This window comes from Coturnix japonica, chromosome 26 (assembly GCF_001577835.2).
Source record: "Coturnix japonica isolate 7356 chromosome 26, Coturnix japonica 2.1, whole genome shotgun sequence".
In the NCBI taxonomy this organism is placed as follows: domain Eukaryota; kingdom Metazoa; phylum Chordata; class Aves; order Galliformes; family Phasianidae; genus Coturnix; species Coturnix japonica.
The window spans coordinates 4450374-4463355 of record NC_029541.1 but is presented as its reverse complement, the minus strand read 5'-3'; the positions used below and the strand labels follow the sequence as shown (position 1 = coordinate 4463355).

The following is a 12982-nucleotide window of genomic DNA, read 5'->3' as shown; positions in this document are numbered from 1 at the left end:
AGCCCCAAAGTGCCCAGCATCCGCATCCCACCCTCAGTGCTGTGAATACTCCCACAGCCCCTGGTCAGCCTGGAGCTCCAGCTGGGCTCTGGAGGGATTTCTGGAGGTTTGTGCAGGCAACCTGATCCTGCGGTGCAGCTGCAGTGATGGGAGCAGTCATTGCAGCCCAGGGCCATCGCAGGGAGTGTGTGCAGGAGGTGTAGCTGGAGGGGATCTCTGCCAAAGGAGCATCATGTGGATGGGACCTGGGTGTGTGAGGAGGGTTGGAGGGAGGGATGTGGCCGCTCACTTGGAATGGCTGCCTGCAAAAGGAGCAATTTCAGCATGGGAAAGGAATGTGGTTCCTGCCCCGCCAGGGATGAAGGCTGTGCCTGGAGAGGGGTGGCTGCTGCCGCACTGACTCACCGGCCGCCTCTCCGCAGCCGCTTCCTCTCCGGGAGGCAGAAACTCCCAGTTTTTATTTATCACTTGACCTAAAGTGGGGGGTAAGGAAGGAAATGCTCTTATTTTTAACTCCTCTGTCTCCCCGGGACCTGGGCTGTGTGGGGAGCGAGGCGGCCACCCAGTGTGTGTGCCTGGGAGTATCCCCAAGGCTGGGGCTGCGCTGCTCACCTGGGGCTGTGCTGTGCACAGAGCATCCTATGGGCTGGGAGCAGCCCAGGGACCGAGCTATGGGGCACAGGAGGTTGGCAGCAATGTGGTTGTGGTTGTGGCTGTGTGGTGGGGTAGGGATGCACCACCAAAATGATTTCTGTTCTCTGTCCTCGGTGGAGTTGGTTGGGGATGTTCAGTCCAGGGCAGGAGTTGCAAAGGAGGACACAAGAGGCTGCAACTTGCTGCTCCCGTTCTGGATAGGAGAAAGCGGGGCCAGGCACACGTTGTGTTCAGTGCAATGGAGCTTTTAGTGTGTCCCAGTGATTTCACCACTTGGTGCTCCACAAACACAAGCATTCCCCTGGGAAGGATGAATGCACCCAGAGCCCTCAGCCAGGCTGCAGAGGAGGTGCCCAGCACGGATGGGTGCACAGAGCTGCCGGCCTTTGATCAGAGAGGCTGATTTGTGCACAAAGTTTTGGTCTCTGATTCCATTGGGGCTCCCTTTCAGCTCCTGTTTTGAAACCTTCATTTGCTTTTAGCAGCAGCAGTTATTTTTCCTTCTCATGATCTTCTCTTTCCCCCTCTGTTGCCCTGAGATAAACCCTTCTAAATTTGTCCTGTGCTGAAAACGCAGCTAATCCTGATGGACCTGAATTCGCATCTCCCCCAAAGGAATTGCACTAATTTTTTTCCCCCCTTTGTTCTGCCGGGGGATCTGTCCGTTTCCTAGTGGAAAAAACTCAGATCCACTATTTAGGGCAAGGTTTGGGCTCCTGGAACCCGCGTGGTTGGTTGTGGAAAAAAAAGAAGGAGGACAGGAGAGAAATAAATGAGGGAAATGCATCGTGTTTGTTTGTTTTATTTTTCCTTCCCCTTCCAATATTGTTTTTACAGCAGTCAAGTTTTAATTAAAGCCCAGAACTAGAGCAGCTGTCTGTCCAGAAGATGTTCTGAGGACAAGATCCTTTTCCATTGGTGTTATACTGGGATCCCAGAGCTGGGTGATGGGCTGCAGGCACCAAGGGGGGGCTTTGGGGCCCTTCCTGCTCACAGCTACTGGTGGTGGTGAGGGGTTGGGCACAATGAATGGGGCCGGTAGTTGGGGATGACGGGGCAGAGCTCGCACATTGCACAAGGTGGGGGCTCGTTGATGTTGGAAAGGGGATGGAGAGGTGGCATTAGGTGCAGCTGCTCCAGCACAGGGTTGGCTGCTGGCTTCAGGGATTTTCCTGCCACAAGCACTTGCCTGGGGTAGAAACATCCAGCCGGAGCCGGCCTGTCCTCACCACGGGCTTTCCCCAGCTCTGCAGGTGGTGCGGGATATTTGGGAGCCCAAGAGGCGGCTGATGTGCCTTAGGAGCGAGGCTGGAGGGCTGGGGGCAGCGCGTGTTGGTCCTGGGGGGGCAGAAGTGGGGCTGGGGTGGGGGAAAGGGGGCGGTCACAGCAGCGGGGTAGGAGGGCACATCCCAGCTACACCAGGCGCTTGGTTCGACGGTGGATGCAAAGCGCAGCCGCCGGGTCCCCTGTGCTTTGCTGCCTTTCTCTGCCCCCCAGCAGAGACGGGACGGAGAAACGGAGCCCGCAGCGGGGCTGGGAGGGGGGGAGCTCTGCACCCCGGGGTGAGCACAGGGTGGGTGCGGGCAAAGCTCACAGCGCTTCCTCCTGGCTGCGGGGAGCCCCGCGTCCCAGCACGGCGACACGGCGACACGGGGACCGACGGCAGCGGGGAGCCGACCCCCTCCCTCCCCTCCAAGCCCACGCTCCCCTAAGCCGGGAGGCGGGGAGCAGAGGGTGGGGCCTCATTTTGGGTATCCCCCCCCCCCCCACTTCGCCGTGCCGCTTCGGTTCTCCTCCCAGGCCAAAAATATTTGCATGCTTTTTCGAGCAGGACTTCCTGATTGCTCTCTATTGGCTGCAGGTAGAAAGCTGTGGGGAGACGGAGGAACGGACGGACGGACGGACAGACCTCATGCAGTGCTTCTCTTGAGCCTCTTCCTCCCTCTCTCCTCCTCCTCCTCCTCCCGCTGCCCGGCTCCCTTGGCTCGAGTCCTGCGCGGCACATGTAAAAGTTGAGCAGGGCGTCCTGCTCCCCTCCGCTGCTCGGCAGGGAACGGGAGAGGGGCAGAGAGCGAGAGCCGGGCTGGGAGAACCCCCGGGCACAGGGACCCCGGGCACGACCCTGAGCCCCGCTTGCTCCATGGTCCATTCGTGCCCGCGGAGGTGACGTCGGGAAGAAAAGGCGCTGAGCCGACTCGAGGGCAACCATGAATGAGATGTCGAGTTTCCTGCACATCGGGGACATCGTGTCCCTGTACGCCGAGGGCTCCGTCAATGGCTTCATCAGCACTTTGGGGTGAGTGAGCCCCCAAAACCCGGCACCGCGGGTTTGATCCTGGGGGAAACGGGGAAGGGAAGGTGGAGCTGGGTGGGAAGAAGGGATTGAAAACCCTTTACAGGTGTTGGGCGTGGGGAGGGCAGGGTATGGAATCCCCTTTGCCTTTGTTGGTTGCTGTTGGGGTGTGATTTGGCCCCACAACCCACGGCAGCTGTGGACAGAAGTGATTTTCCCATCTTTAGAGGGTTAAGGTGGGCTCAAACAGCAGGAGGGTCCGTGGGGCTGCGCACAGCACTGAGCAGGATGGGCTGGTGGGGGTGGCAGCAGGAGGGCTCCCAGCCTGGCCCTGTATGGCTGCAGGCTGCTGTCCTGATGGCCCCTGCTGCCCACCTCGAGGGCTGGAGTGGTTGGGGGGAGCAGGGTGTGGGCAGCTCCCAGCTGTATCCTTGCAGCCCCCAGGTGCACTAGAACAGGGGGGATCTTGCAGCCCGACCCCAGGGACCTGTCCCTTGTTCCTGCTGCTTTCATGCTAAAATAACACTGGGTCAAAACCCCTGGGCTGCACAAAGCAGGGACCCAAAGCTCTCCTGCATCCCTGAGCACCGAGCCTGATGCTGCTCCTGGTACGTGGGTCTGTGCCAGTACTTGCCCCATGGTACATGTAGGAGAGGCTGAGATCAGGCAGGAATGCGGACTTGGATGGGATTCCTGGGGCAGGAGCAGCCCGGCTCTATAATCTGTGCTGAATGCACTTGCTCCCACATGCCTGTGTAGAACTGGAGACGTACATACGTCGCCTACACGTGTACACACACCCACTGCGGGGCACACACAGCCTCTCGGATGTTGCCCGCTGGAGCCATGCCTGGCCAGCAGCAGGAGGCTGCCCAGAGCTGTGCTGGTGGGCGCAGGTACAAAACCCCACGTGTATACGGTGCTGACATGTGTGGGATGCAGCCTTGTCGTGCTCAGCCCTCACCCTGGGGTCCCACTGGGAGGGGTCTCCGTGGTGGGGTCTGTGCACTCAGCACCTTCCCATCCTGGCTGTGAGATTGTAGGTGGAGGAGCTCCAGCAGAGCCAGCCCCGTTATTAGCCCACGCAGCATGTCCCAATGGCTTGCCAGGAGCCAAACAAAGAGATGTTCAGATACTTTCAGGCTCCAGCCCCTTTGTGGCTCTGGCTGCCTTTTCTGCAGGATGCTTCTCTAGTCCCGCTTACACACACTTGGAAGGCAGGTTGTGCTTTAGGCCCCACTGTGGCTTTTGCTGGGCCCGCTTTTCCCATGGCTCTGTTTTCTCTGGGTTATTTCCTACCCTCTGTTTTCCTGTATGCCCCACGACCTGGGAGACCCAACCGCACCTTAAATCACTCCTGTGATAAGGGACTGGGTGACTCACTGAGAGTGCTTCTCCCCAGCCCTGCTGCCGCCTGTTTGGGACCTTATTTGGTTTATTTGCAAGGCAAATAGCTCTGCCAGCCCCAGCTGGGTGCTGTGTGCCCAGCTGAGCATCCTGCCGGAAGGGCTCCCTCCATCTTTCCTCCCCTATGGCAGAGGTTTTGGTCTCGGGGGCATTGTGGGGTTATTATGGGATTATATTGAGTTTCCATGTGTCCTGTTAGGGCATACACCCAATGTTCTGGTGCTTCTGGCTTCCCCGTGCCCTGTAGCCCCCTGGACTGACCTCCCCCTCTGCTCCCAGTCACAGTGGGGGCACAAAGCAGCCGCCGGGTGTTTGCTCTGAAGGAGGAAAAACATCTCACTGCAGGGTGGGGAACTCGTGTGTGCTCACAGCAAGATGGGGGAACGCCGAGCCAAAATACCCAAACACGCTCAGATGTTGAAGACGGACCAAATAGGAGGAGGTTCTTCGAGATGTCAAAAGGTGGATGCCAGTGGTGTCCCCATCTCGGCTTGTGTCCCTGCTGGGCCAGCATCGAATAGCAAGAGCCAGCCAGGAGCAGTGAGATGCTGCTCGGGGTTGAGCTGCCCTGTCCCCACCATCCAAGGAGCCCAGGGACTGGCACTGGGGGCTGGCAGAGGTGGTAAACCTGCCTGTATGGCAGTTGGCTGTTTAGCGTGAAATAACACCTTTGATGGCTGCAATTGTGATTGCAGGTGGATGTACAGGGTGGAGCGGCTGAGGGAAACACAGCTGGTAAAAGGGCAACTGCAGCCACCCTGGGTCAGGACATGGGGAGGAGACACTCACCAGGCTGTCAGCAGCATCCTCGTGGTGCTGGGGCAGCGGCTGCATTTTTGTGGCTCCCTTGCTTTATTTTTGCTCCATTTGCTCTGCCAGGGCAGCCGCCCCATGGGCACCCTGCCCATCCTGAGCCTGAGGGGCTGACCCAGCCCCGTGCCTGGTGGCAAGTTCTGCTGTCCTCCTCCTCTCCTGCAGGACAGCCCCAGCTGACCGCTGTCCCCGGGGGGGTCAGGGGTGTCCAGCGGCCGTGGATTGCAGTGTTGGAAGAGCTGCTTCCCCTGACCTCCGGCGAAGGCTCTGCCTCACGCTGGCTGGGGGCCAGGGAATCACTTTGTGCTCGGTTTGGAAGCATGCAGAAAGCCCCGCTGGAACTGCTGCAGGGCTTAAAGCTAACCAGATGCTCACATGCGCTGCGGGCAGCAGCATGCAGGATCACACTGCAGGGCGCTTCGAAGCGGCAAAGCATGAGCAGTGCCCTCAGCCTGCAATGTCTTCCTCCAGCTGCTCGGACACCCATGGCATTCTCTCATTAGCACCTGGGAAATGAAAGCCCTGATAGCAGAGGGAGCTCTGCGTGGTGTTGGGGGAAGCGCATCCCTGCCCCAGCAGCAACCCAGGTGACTCATGTCCACCGTGTCAGGATCCTGTCTGCTTTCAGCAATTCTCAACTGAATAATGCTGGTCCGGAGGATCACTTAAAGAAAAATACTACTTTGCATTCCTGCAGAGCATGTAATTGGAGCATTGAAGACAGGGAAACTGCTCTGAGGTCATTAACTAATTAAGACTTTTAGCTTGGCAGGTCTGCAGCGCTGCGTGGCACAGCGGTGGCACTGGGTGCAGAACCTGCAGGTGATGGAGCTGGCACCTTTAGGAGGCTCCTGTGCTGAAAACAGGCTGTGTGGGTCAGATGCTTCCTTGGAGACCTTTAGTCACGGTGGAGAACTTACATACTGAATTTTTGTTGGGAGCCTGGTGCTGCAGCTCAGGGCCTGGCTGCATTTTGAGGTCCTGATAGAGGGTGACAGCAGAGGTCCCGCTGTGCCGTTGTCTGTGCGTTGGGACATTGGCTGCTGCTCCAGCCCCACTGCCAAGGACGCAGCAGCACCAGGGTCCCTGGGGTCCCAATCCATCAGCACCGAGGCCAAATTCCATTCTGCCGAGTGATGGAGAGGAATTTTCCCCTCCTCCAGAGAGCAGCTGGAGCTGCAAGTAGGATCTCTCTTGTTGCAAACCCTCTGCAGTACGACAGCATGTAGCTCTGTCTGTCAGCTGCATGAGTCCCCAGGGCAGTGCAGTGCTATGTGCCCACTGCACCTGTCCTGTCCCCAGCTCTGCGTTCTCCCCACATTGCGTGGTTGCTGCATTCCTGCACCCAGCTCCCAGCAGCTCAGACTCAGGTGGGGACACGCTCCTCACTTCCTCGCCTGGAGCTCAGTGCAGTTTCTCTCCTTGCATCACTTCCCAGAGGTTGGCAGAAAGCAGGCGAGCGGGTCCAGCCTGTCCCACTGCTGCACTGTGTTCCCTTGAAAGCCTCAAAGTCCTGCAGAACCAGGTGCCTGCCGGCCCTTGGGGCTCTGGGGCCAAGCAGAGCGATGCCTGGTGTCTGCAGCACCCTGTGCGTCCATAGGGTTGGCTCCCAGCTGGGGAAGAACCATGATGTGATAACTGAACTCATCACAGATTTCCAGACTGAAGGCAGCGTGATGCTGAGGGCAACATCCCCAGCCCTGGTCTGGGCAGCAGCCTGCTTGTGCACAGTGCCCATCACCCCAAGGCAGATCTGGCTCTGCTGGGCACAGCAGGACCCGCTCCTGCAGGGTTTGGGTGTCAGAGCCTCCAGTATGGATCACTGAGCAAAGGCCCCGGGATGCAGCTCAGTGTTTGCCCAGAGGGGCCATAAGGAAAAATGCATCAATATCACCTGGGGGGCTGCAGTGAGCAAGGAGCAACGAGATGCATTCAGGGCAGGCACTGAGGAGGAGCTGCTGGAGCTGAGCATTGTGCTGAATATTGGTGGAGTGCAAAGGGGTAGAAAACAGGAGATGTGGGTTCTGATGTTTTGGAGCAGGTGCCAATGGCGTGTTTGCTGCTTTGCTTGCTCGAGCCTTGCTGCTGCCTGTTATCAAGCTCTGCTCCTGCTCTGTCCCGCAGGCTGGTGGATGACCGGTGCGTGGTGGAGCCGGCAGCTGGGGACCTGGACAACCCTCCCAAGAAGTTTCGAGGTGAGATGGGGCCACTGCTTGGGGACAACTGAGCACCCATGGCAGGGATGGGGACCACAACCCCGGCTCACCAAGGCTGGGAGGTGCTGCTTGCAAAGGACTTCAGGAAGGGCCCAGGAGAGAAAAGAGAAAGTTGCAGTTGCAACAGACAAACTATTGCAAGGGAAATCTGTTCTCACCTGGCACTAATTACATCTGCTGTGCTTGGCTGCACCTCTGAGCGAGCCAGGGGATTAAGCTGCCCTTTTACCAGGCATGCAGGGTGAGATGGTAAATCCCTCCCCATCCTCAGTGGTCACGATTCGGGCTGTGCTCTCTGCTTCCTGTGCTGGCAACCCTGAGCAGGAGTGGGCTGTGATGGGCAGTCCAGGTGGGAAGGGGTGAGTCAGTGGAGGGCCACTTGTCCCTCCTTTGTGCATGGTGCTGGCTACCAGGACACCTACCAGCCCCACAGCCCTGACACACCCCACAGCCGCTCTGTTCCTGATGGACTTTCACCTGGGAACAGCTGGGAGCCATGGCAAACCCCCAGCCCTTCCCCTGGTCCCAGCAGCCACAGCGTCTCCCTTCCTGGATATGGGTGGGTGCTGAATCTCTTTTCCAGACTCAGGTCTGCTCTGGGTTCAGCCCTGCTCCATGCAAACCCTATCAGGATATCCAGCTGCTTGTTTTAATGGCCGGAAAGTGAGCGGTTTGCCTTCTCAAAAGCTATCACTACAAGGGAAGTAAAAACAACAGGCTGGTGCTGTTTCCCTGCTGCAGCAGCAAGAGGCTTAAGAGGGTTGTAATGGTCTATTGCCATCCCCATATCCTGCAGCCAGATCCTGCCCTTCCCTGCTCAGCTCCCATGCTGTTCAATGGGTTCGGAGCATGGTGAAAGGAGTAGGGCCCTTTTCCTATAGACCTACATGGGTTTTAGAGATGCCCAAGCCCATCGAGGAGCTTTCCATTGGTGTTTTCTTCCCCTTAGCCCTTCCCCAGCCCTGCATTCTGGCACATCAGAAAGAAGCGAATAAGATGCCTCAGTCCTGCACTCAGCAGGATTTAAACCCACCATCCATCTTGAAATAATCCTTGGTGCTCAGACACAGGGTCCCAAAACTCCAGATTCCAACAAGAATTTCTTTGGACCTTTCCCCTGTGCTTCAGTTTCCTTCCTTGCAACACATTGCCAAGGGACAGGGAGGTCGAGCAGCTCTTGCAGGCAGGGAGTGGATGCAGCCAGGGGTTTGATCTGCAACTATCTCTTAACAGCTATGTTAGATCTCTTCCCTCCCTGCTCAGTTTCTCTTTTGCACCAGATCCTTTTGCAACCTAATTAGCAACTTAATGAAAACAGCTCCAGGTGCTGCAGGTAGCCCCGTGGTGCTGCTGGGAGGCAGTGGGAGAATTCAGCCAGGCATTGCAGCAGCTGCATTGAGTCCCCGATTAGAAGCCCAGCATCACAAAGCCTCCTTGGCACAGGACATGCCATTAGCAAATAGACCTGTAAAACGAAATGTGAAACTTGGCCTCTCACCAGCATCCCGAGCCGGTGAGAACTGTGCTCTGGGCTTGTTTGTTCGTCACTCCCAGGTAAATAAATACGTGCTTGCCAGCGAGCCGGGAGCGGGGCCAGAGATGGAAGTGATTTTTCCTTCTGTGTCTGAAGTTTCTGTGCTGCTGTATTTCGGTTCCATCCACACTGCCATTGTTTGGGAGGACCCAAACCCTTACCCTCTGCATCACCCAGGTGTCTCTTGTTAGGGCAGGAGTGCAGCTGCTTGCAGCACTGATTGTGAAGTGCTTGGAGCTTCCAGCACTGCCCACTGTGCTGTGAGCAGTCACAGGAGAGCAGCAGCGTGTTGTGGAGCTGCTGTGTCCACTGCAGGGACAGCATGAGCCCTCAGGGCTGTGGGGCTGCCTGCTCCTATCCCAGTCCTGCAGCCTGCTCCTATCCCAGTCCTGCAGCCTGCTCTCCCTCCCAGCAGGATCTGCTCCTTGTGCAGCCCAGCTGTGCCTCATCAATACATTTTCTCCCCATGAAGCTTCCCTTCCCAAATTACAAGGCTGTTTCCGATGGGAACGCTTCTATCGCTGCTGCAGGAAGTGGAGTCACTGCTGGACTCCTCTTTTCTCTGATCTGCAGCTCGTGTGCTGACAGCAGGCAGTGTGACCCCCTGCCAGCCTGCATTCTTGCTGGGGGAATGGAGAGTGCTGCGGGGATGGGAGCAGTGCTGCTCCTCCCCAGGTGACACCGGTCCCATGGAGGACCCTGTGGGGCTGCTGCAGCTGATGCTCTCCTTCGTCTCCTTCCAGATTGCCTCTTCAAAGTGTGCCCCATGAATCGCTACTCGGCACAGAAGCAGTACTGGAAGGCCAAGCAGACCAAGCAGGACAAGGAGAAGATCGCAGACGTGGTGCTGCTGCAGAAGCTCCAGGTGAGTGGAGTTCATAGCTGCCAACACTGGGATCCAATAGTGAGCAGTCCCTGGGCAGAGGTTGGCCTCCAAAGCTTTCACTGTGCAAACCCTCCAGTGTTTTGCTTCCTGCAAAACAGCTGCACAGCCAGGACCATTTGGGTTCTTCTGTATCCTGATGTCCTGCTGTCCCACTGCCCTTTTCTTGCTGTGGATCTTTGTCCTGTGAGGAGGAGGAGAGGTTGGGGTGAGCGATGGCATCTGTCCATGCCCAGTACTGTGCTGTCTTGGCCCCATAGCAGTGGAGCAGGGGGAGCTGCTACAAGCAGGACCTGCTCCAAAGGGCTGGGGGAGCGAAAGGCTCCTGTTGACTTCCATAAGATTTGGAAAAGGCCCATTTTAAACATTGCATAATCTCCTCAGACAGCTGGCGAGGCCCTGAGGATGATTCATAGAAGTGAAGCTCAGGCAGGATTCATTAAATCATCTCGTTGGGCTCTGAGCTGGGCTCCACTGCTCCCCAATTTTGCCTTTGTTGAGTGAGGGCTGAGGCAGCATCCAGCTAAGGCTGGAGGTGCCAGGATAGAGTCAGTGCTGCTGTGACCATGCACAGAGCCACACAGATCCACACAGATCCTTGCCCTGCTGGGATGGTGACCTGTCACACCAGCAGCTGCACTGGCCATGGCTGGACAGAGAGGCTCATTTCCGAGCTTGATTGATTGAACCTTGCTTTGGATTTGTCTTCATGAGGTCCTGTGATTTCCTCGCTCTGTTCTGCTGCTCCTGGTGCTGCACTTTGGGCTCAGGTACAGACGGCAGCAGGATGGGTAGGGATGGATGCTCCCCCAGCCCCTTCCCTCACTGTGGTTTCCCATTCTGGCTGCTTAGGGCCGATGCTGCACCCTTGTATCCTCAGGAGCAGATGTTGGCAGCTCCCCTTCCACTGCCAGAGCTGCCACATGGAAAATACCTGTGGTTTGGAGAGGGGCTGGTGGGCCCAGCCTGCTGCAAGCAGGGCCAAACCATTACATTCATTCTTGGGGTGTTTGGGCCAGCATGGACCCATCCACATCCACCATGGCAGGCAAGGACCTGCCACCAGCTCCAGGCACGTCTCTGCCCACACGGAGCCTTCTTGTGCTGGATGGGGTGCTGCCAGGAGCCTCCAGCAGCCCTGCTGGGTGGGAGCATCGTTCATCCCCAGGTCCCTTTGGGGTGCTGCCCCATACTGGGGGATTCTGGAGGAGCTTGTCCAGATTTTTAAGCTTGCATAGACTTCATGTGGCTGCAGAGAATGACAGCAGGGTGCTGGGCTCAGCCCTCAGGTGCCAAGAACCATCTTATGGCTCTGGATGGTGGTCCTCGGGTACAGAAGGAGGTGTCCCCCGCACTTCCTATAGCTTGGGGTGTGGGTGGTCCCCTGGGGCTCACTCGAGGGGCAGGAGGGTCTGACCACGCTGAGCTCTTCTCCTTTTGGCTTTCAGCATGCAGCCCAGATGGAGCAGAAACAGAACGAGACGGAGAACAAGAAGGTGCATGGGGACGTGGTGAAATATGGCAGCGTCATACAGGTATGGGCAGCTCTGGGCTGTGCTGGTCGATGGGAAAGCACTCAGATCCAGCAAGTTGTGCAGCTGCTGGGAAGGAGCTCCCCATGTCCTGCTGCAGGAGCAGCCCTGGGACCTCACCCCATGTTTGCTTCCTCAGCTCCTGCACATGAAGAGCAACAAATACCTGACGGTGAACAAGCGGCTGCCGGCCCTGCTGGAGAAGAACGCCATGCGGGTGACGCTGGATGCCACCGGCAATGAGGGCTCCTGGCTCTTCATCCAGCCCTTCTGGAAGCTGAGGAGCAATGGAGATAATGTGAGCTCAAGGCTGGGAGTTCTCCTAAAGCTTTTGGTGTTGGCTCTGCCAGGTCTCCCCTCCCCACCGGGTGCCCATCTCATTCTCTGTGCCCTGTTCCCCTTCTGCTCCCCAGGTAGTTGTGGGAGACAAAGTCATCCTGAACCCCGTGAATGCCGGGCAGCCGCTGCACGCCAGCAACTATGAGCTCGCTGATAATGCGGGCTGCAAGGAGGTACGGGGCTGCCTGCACAGGGCCTGGCTTGGAGGGCTGGCCTGCTCTTTCCTTTTCCCTTTTCTTCTTTCTTTTTCGTTTCCCTCTTTGGGATCGTGACCTCATTCTGTTGCTCCTTAGGTGAACTCGGTCAATTGTAACACCAGCTGGAAAATCAACCTCTTCATGCAGTTCCGTGACCACATGGAGGAAGTGCTGAAGGGGGTGAGGAAGGAGGGTTGGCCACCGGCCACGGGGACACTGTAGGGTCAGGGGACCCCATGCTGGTCCCTCATCAGACAGGGCATCAAGGGCAGGATGACTGGGGATCTTGATTTGATTTCATCACTTGGACCACCTCAGAATGTGCTGGAATTGGGGATTTTAGTACCCACTGTCAGCAGGTACCCAGATGGCATCAGGTTCCCCTCTGCCTTATTGAATTAAGTTGTCTCTTGAGGACAATTTGAGGCTCACACAGTGCCAGCAGTGTTTTAGCCATGGGGACGGCTTTCAGCTGTTCAGCCATGCAGCAGGGCTGGCTGCTGCCTGGGAAAGGAATTTTCCCTGCAGAGCTATTGTTCAGGTCTGAGGTCCTCCAGGAAGCAGCTGGATGGATATTGATTGTGAGGACCTTGCAGATCCCCATCCCCAGGCGCCCATTTTATCCCTGACTTCCTCTGCATCCTCCTGCTGGGGCATGAATGCCATGACTGCCCAGAGCTGCACCCTGCTCTGGGTTACGTGTGGGTGATCCCAGCCCCTTTGTATGGCTGTGGGCTTAGAGTAGGAGCAGCACTGGCTTGCAGGAGGTGAACCACAGCCACAGGGCACAGAGTGAATGCTGCCTCTGTGTCCTCACTGTCACATCCCGGTGCCAGGGGGACGTGGTGAGGCTCTTCCACGCCGAGCAGGAGAAGTTCCTGACCTGTGATGAGTACAAGGGCAAGCTGCACGTCTTCCTGCGCACCACCCTGCGGCAGTCGGCCACCTCAGCCACCAGCTCCAATGCCCTCTGGGAGGTGGAGGTGAGTGGGGCTGAGGGATCCGGGCTGACTTCGTAGCGCAGGCTGCCCAGGAGATGAGCATCCCTCCAGTCCCTCAGTGTCCGTGCCCAAGTTTATTGACTTGTGGGCACCTTTGAGGTAGGACGGGTCTC

At 57.5% G+C, this 12982-nt stretch overlaps 1 protein-coding gene across 2 annotated transcripts in view; it reads left to right on the top strand.

The window, feature by feature from the left end:
- The first annotated feature begins 2441 nt into the window (after positions 1-2441).
- Positions 2442-12982, top strand: part of ITPR3 (inositol 1,4,5-trisphosphate receptor type 3) — a 33343-nt gene continuing 22802 nt past the window's right edge. The window contains exons 1-8 of one of the 2 annotated variants that reach the window (XM_015885333.2): positions 2442-2950; positions 7292-7362; positions 9661-9782; positions 11249-11335; positions 11472-11630; positions 11746-11844; positions 11965-12048; positions 12705-12851. In XM_015885333.2, the coding sequence (XP_015740819.1) occupies positions 2862-2950; positions 7292-7362; positions 9661-9782; positions 11249-11335; positions 11472-11630; positions 11746-11844; positions 11965-12048; positions 12705-12851 (858 nt within the window). In that variant the 5' untranslated portion in view covers positions 2442-2861. The remainder of the gene's footprint in view (positions 2951-7291; positions 7363-9660; positions 9783-11248; positions 11336-11471; positions 11631-11745; positions 11845-11964; positions 12049-12704; positions 12852-12982) is intronic. The other variant, XM_015885334.2, reaches the window with a different exon arrangement.